Here is a 5,874-nt window from a genome sequence, read left to right as displayed (position 1 = left end):
ATGGTGAAACCCCGTCTCTACTAAAAAATACAAAAAAATTAGCCGGGCGAGGTGGCGGGCGCCTGTAGTCCCAGCTACTCAGGAGGCTGAGGGAGGAGAATGGCGTGAACCCGGGAGGCGGAGTTTGCAGTGAGCTGAGATCCGGCCACTGCACTCCCGCCTGGGCGACAGAGTGAGACTCCGTCTCAAAAAAAAAAAAAAAAAAAGAAATTCATGAGTTAACGATGGCCGTGCTAGCCCCAAACCTATGCCTGACACGCCAATAAAGCAAGTTGTAGAAGGAAGATTACATTTCATCTCTGGGTTGTTCTCCAGTTCATCTGCGTCACTCCGGTCACTTGCCAGGGCTTTCTTAGAAGTAGCCAAAGTGGCTTGATTGATGATGGCCTGCACATCTGACTTCAAAACGCCGACACGCCTCTTACTTTTCAATACCGTTCTCATAGTCTAAAGATAATGGGGAGGCATAATACTTAATTCAATCTTGTCATTTTATTTTTGCCTAACTCTTCCCCAGATTGCCAAGATTTTTGTCGTGGGGGAGAAAGAAACATTGATGCGGGTATTACCCATTAAAAATGAATCTTAAACAATGAAAAGGTTAAAATTGCACACATTCTAAATTGCCATTCTGGAAGAAGAAAGAATGCATCTCTAGGAAGACGCATTCAGGGCTTGTCTGGCGCTGCTGCTGCTGCTTCTCTGCACCACACTCACCCCACGCCCGAATGACTCTAGCGAGGGAGCCCGGGGATTTAGCCTCTATAAGGAAGGTGTAGATAGAGGCTGCAGTGATCCTGAGGGAACGGCTGTGGGATTTGGAAGCTGGCTGTCCCTTCCTCGTGGGAGCATTGGCCACGAGGAATTTGGCCTCTGGGAGGTGATATCCTCATCTGTCAAATGGGGACAATCTAGTCCCCAACACTGACTGCCTGGGATGCAGCTGGTGGTCCCCACAGCAGTCCTGGGAGAAGGCACGAGTTACCCCTCCTTTTTACAGAGGAGGACACTGAGGGCTCTTGGAGTGTGAAGTAACTTTCCTGAGGGGCAGTAAGTGGGAAGATAAGGCTCAGAGCAAGGACGGGCTTCAGAACCCACGCTTGCTGCTCTGGTTGGGTTGAGAGGAAGAGCACACTGCCGGCTCATTTCCAGACCAACCGAGTCAGGACTGTGAGAGCCTTGGAGAACAGGACTGGCTGTGACTGGCAGTGAGACACAACCCCACTGAGCTCAGAGTCTGGGGAGGGCTCTGCACTGGCAGGGTGGGGCCCGGCTCGGGGTCACAGAAGCCACAGCTGGGATCCTCCCAGTGGAGACTGATTTGGAGAAGAATGAAGATCCCCAGGCTGTGTCCCAATAGGGCACTCGCAGGACTTGGGAGAAGACTCCTGATGGCCCACGAGCCGGGTGCCAGCATCACAGTATCTTTTCTTCAGCCTTCTCAACCTTTCTCTGAATCAACCCAGGATTGAAAAGGTCAGAGCTGAAGTAACTGGCGGCCTGGCCACACTGAGTTCACAGGGCCACACACACGGGTGGAGGGTATGTCTGTCTGTCTGTCACAGGCTCTGCTACGACGCCCTGTTACCTCTGACACTGGCACCTCTGTGGGGCCTCCCTCAGACGTCTTTTTTAAAAATTTTTTTGAGACGGAGTCTAGTTCTGTTGTTCATGCTGGAGTACAGTGGCACAATCTTAGCTCACCACAACCTCCACTTCCCAGGTTCAAGAGATTCTCCTGCTTCAGCCTCCCGAGTAGCTGGGACTCCAGGCACGTGCCACCATGCCTAGCTAGTTTTTGTATTTTTTTTTTTTGATAGAGACAGGGTTTTGCCATGTTGGCCAAGCTGGTCTCGAACTCCTGACCTCAAGTAATCTGCCTGCTTCGGCCTCCCAAAGTGCTGGGATTACAGGTATGAGCCCTGCACACCAGGACATTGGGCATCTTTTAAATGTTGACCTGCTTTCCCTCCTGCCCGGAGAGAGCCAGGAGACTGAAGCCTTCCTGAGAATGGGCAGAAAGGGGGCAGGCTTTTAGCTTTCAGTCATGGGGGCCCACCTGGACTCCTCTGCCAGTGGCCAGGCAAGGCCACCCTGCCTGCCCTCTGCCCTCCAGGTGGAGAGAGCAACCACCCGCTCTTAACAGGGACTCAGAGCTTTCACCTCTTTTCAGGAAACCGCCTTGTTCCCTCCTATCTGCTTGGCTGAAACCTACCTTAGCCATGTTGGAAAGGTACGTCTTTCTTCTTAGTCTTTTGACAAATAGAGTAACTTCTGCTAAGAACAACACACATGGCCATTAATACAGTAACTTCAAGTTCTCACGTGGGCAGTGGGGAAGAGAAGGCGCATGTTTGGGGTAGGAAGGCACAGCCGGCTAAACTGCAACTTCCCCACGCCCTGTCTGCTGGCCCTCTCTGAGTGGCTATGAGATCCTGGCAGGGGACACTTGGCTGAAATGTCCTCATGTGCCAGAAACATTAAGTAGCCCCAGCATCTGACATGAGTGCTACTATGATCTGAATGTCTGTGTCCCACACCCCCAATTTCGTATGTTGAACCTCACCCCCATTGTGACGGTGTTAGGAAGTGGGGCCTTGGGGAGGCGATGAGGTCCTGAGTGTGGAGTTCCCATGAAGAGGATCAGGCGCCCCAGAGACACCCCTTGCCTCTTTCACTATGTGAAGACAATGCAAAAAAACAGCCGTCTGTGAACCAGTAAGCAGACTTTCCCCAGACACCCATCTGTGGGTGCCTTGATTTTGGACTTCCCAGCCTCCAGAACTACAAGCAATACATTCCTGTTGTTTATTTACTGCCACCTAGTTAGTGATATTTTACTACAGCAGCCAGATTGGACTAAGACAGGTACTCAGAGGAGTTTAGGGTTTTCACCCAGGAATCCTGAGCACCCCCAACTTTCTCATCCTACAGTGCTTTCCTTGGAAAATAATCAAAGGAAAGGAAAGGATGAAAAGGGAACACACAGAAACAGGTGTTCTCCTCTTGAACGCATTCATTCATTTGACAAATATTTGGGAGAACATTCGTGCAGTGCTTGCTCAGTAGCTATTTGTTGGATGGCTGCTGAGCTGATGGATGGAAGAGGACAGCCCTTCTCTTCAAGGGACTCGTGCTCCGGAGGGTGGTCACCAGATAAGAAAACACATCCCAAAAGCAGCCTAGGTGCTCCCATGCGATGTGAGAGCACAAGGAAGAAAGGGAGGCTGTTTGGAAGAAGGTATCCAGGAAAGCTTCACTGAGAAGGTGACATTTAATCTGGGTTTTGACGCGTAGGTAGGAGTTAGCCAGGAGAAATGGGGCAGGAGGCAGTCCAAGCATAGAAAATGGCAGGAATAAGGGCCTCTTCTGGGGACAGCCAGTCTAGTGTTGCTGAAGAGTACTGTTGGGTCATGGGAGTCCCTGGGGAGATGGACACAGGGATGGGGCCAGAGGCCAAACTGTGAATGACTGCACAGCAGTGGAGGAGAGTGGGCCATCTGGGCAGCCGAGGCCAGGGAAGGTTGGTAATTGATTGCTTGCTGTTTTACAATGATCACTGGGGGTGCAGGAGAGTGTGGCTGGGGAGTGGGATGGAAGCAGGATGACCAACTAGGAAACTGCTGAAGTAGCCTAGAGAGTGAAGAGACAGAGGCTTGAATTCAGGCAGGTATTAAAGGAGCACAGGCAAACTGGAGCGAGGCTCTGCTCCCCACTCCTTGGACCCCTTTGCAGCAAGTCCCAGTGTCACCTTCTGCAACGTCCCTAAAATTTCCAAGTGGGGCAAACGGGATCAGGGTACCCAGCATGAGTAGTGAACACACTGGGGGTGTGGGGCGGGGGCGAGGGGTGGCGGTGATTAGACACGGTCCTATGATACAGGCACTTTGAGAAGTACCCTATCTACACTACCTAGGAAACAACTGCAAAGGAAGCAAGACTCATAAAAACGTGGGGAAATAACTGGTGCCGGCTTGGTGAGAAAATGGCTCTGAGCTGGCCAAGGAGGGCGGGACCCCGTGGGGAGTTCGAGAGCTTCAGGCAATGATAGAAAAACTTCACAAAGGTGAGAGGGAGAAAACGAGTATTTCCAGGACGATCTGACAGGGCATGGCAGGTGTGGGCTGGCCTTTGAAGGAACACGGAGTTGCAGGGGCACAAAGAGGGCAGATTGATAGAGAACTGGACCAGGTGACAGAGCAGTTCAGGCTCACGCTCGGAAGCCACAGCAGGCCTTGAACAGATAAATAGCCTGGTGGAAGCAGCATTCAGAGACTGCAGCCTGGCAGTCAGACCGAAGGGGAAAGCATTCTAGAATTAACTCAGCAGAGAGATGGTGCAATTCGGGTGTGAGACATGAATGCCCTGATGAATATCCACATGTAGAACACCTTGACCTGGACTTTTGAGTCCATGTTAGTAATCACAAGAGAAATAGCTTAAAAGGGTGTGGCTGGATCAGCACAAAAATCCATCACCAGCACTAAAAGTCAGAAACCCTCAGCAGGCTGGGTCTTCCGGACTGTAGCTGAGCGCATGGGGTAGCAGCTAAAGCTACCGCCCGGGGTGAAAGTCAGATGCTTCATCTATGCTTACAGAATTTTATTTATTTATTTAATTATTTATTTTAAAGACAGGGTCTTGCTCTGTCACCCAGGCTGGAGTGCAGTGACATGATCATGGCTCACTGCAGCCTTGACCTCCTGGGCTCAAGTGATCCTCCTGCCTCAGCCTTCTGAGTAGCTAGGACCGCAGGTGCGTGCCACCACACCCAGCTAATTTTTAAAACTTTTGTTGTAGAGACAGGATCTCACTATGTTGCCCAGGCTGGTCTCAAACTCCTGAGCTCAAGTGATCCTCCTGCCTCAGCCTTCCAAAGTGCTGGGATTACAGGCATGAGCCACTGCACCGGCCCAGAATTTATTTTTTTTCATTGAAACCTACCTTTGAGTTTGGAGATCTGCAAGAGGGCTGGAAAACCTTCCAGAGCATTAAGAAGCCACAGCTTAAATTTCTTACTAAATAACCGCACAGATTTCAGGTGCTGAATAGAAACATCTTCCAAGAAGTCATGAAGGAGAACATCCTCAATTCCCTACAACAAAAGTATCAAGACACTATGATTCTGCTGATGGTGCAGGTGTGACTGAAGCTCACACAGGGACAGGGCGAGTCTCAAGAAGTCTGAGAGTGGGTCCCCATCCCGTCTGAGGGGGCAGCATCACGCAGCCTGGCCACTGCTTCCCGTGCAGGATGTCAGACTGGTGCAGCCACAGTTGGAATTCTTTTCCTATATTTTTATTTATTTATTTGAGATGGAGTCTTGTTCTGTCACCAAGGCTGGAGTGCAGTGGTGTGATCTCGGCTCACTGCAACCTCCACCTCCCGGGTTCAAGCGATTCCCCTCCCTCAGCCTCCCAAGTAGCTGTAATTACAGGTGCACACCACCACACCTGGCTAATTTTTTTTTGTATTTTCAGTAGAGACAGGGTTTCACCATGTTGGCCAGGCTGGTCTCGAACTCCTGACCTCGTGATCCACCTGCCTCAGCCTCCCAAAGTGGTAGGATTACAGGCGTGAGCCACTGCTCCCGGCCTCAAGTATTTTTCAAAGATTGTTAAGTGATTCAAATATCTTTAAAAAAAACCACACAATGCCGGCCAGTACTAGGTGGGTCAAACCAAACATATTTAAGGGCTGAACCCAGCTTCCAGTTTTCAACCTTTGTGTTAAAAACTTTGAAGTACTAGATGATTTCCTTAAAAATACTAAAATAGGCCGGGCACGGTGGCTCAAGCCTGTAATCCCAGCACTTTGGGAGGCCGAGGCGGGCAGATCACGAGGTCAGGAGATCGAGACCATCCTGGCGAACAC

General features: G+C 50.6%; 1 protein-coding gene across 1 annotated transcript in view; it reads right to left on the bottom strand.

Moving 5' to 3' along the window:
• Positions 1-5,874, bottom strand: part of RFX8 (RFX family member 8, lacking RFX DNA binding domain) — an 82,832-nt gene that overhangs the window by 15,923 nt on the left and 61,035 nt on the right. Inside the window, exons 6-8 of the mRNA XM_011969590.1 lie at positions 4,945-5,095; positions 2,216-2,274; positions 291-447 (exon numbers count right to left, since the gene is read on the bottom strand). Coding sequence (XP_011824980.1) covers positions 291-447; positions 2,216-2,274; positions 4,945-5,095 — 367 coding nt within the window. The remainder of the gene's footprint in view (positions 1-290; positions 448-2,215; positions 2,275-4,944; positions 5,096-5,874) is intronic.

The sequence above is a fragment of the Mandrillus leucophaeus genome, unplaced genomic scaffold (genome assembly GCF_000951045.1).
Source record: "Mandrillus leucophaeus isolate KB7577 unplaced genomic scaffold, Mleu.le_1.0 Scaffold9, whole genome shotgun sequence".
NCBI classification, from domain to species: Eukaryota; Metazoa; Chordata; class Mammalia; order Primates; family Cercopithecidae; genus Mandrillus; species Mandrillus leucophaeus.
The sequence above is the reverse complement of the archived record's forward strand: the minus strand, read 5'-3'. Positions and strand labels throughout refer to the sequence as shown.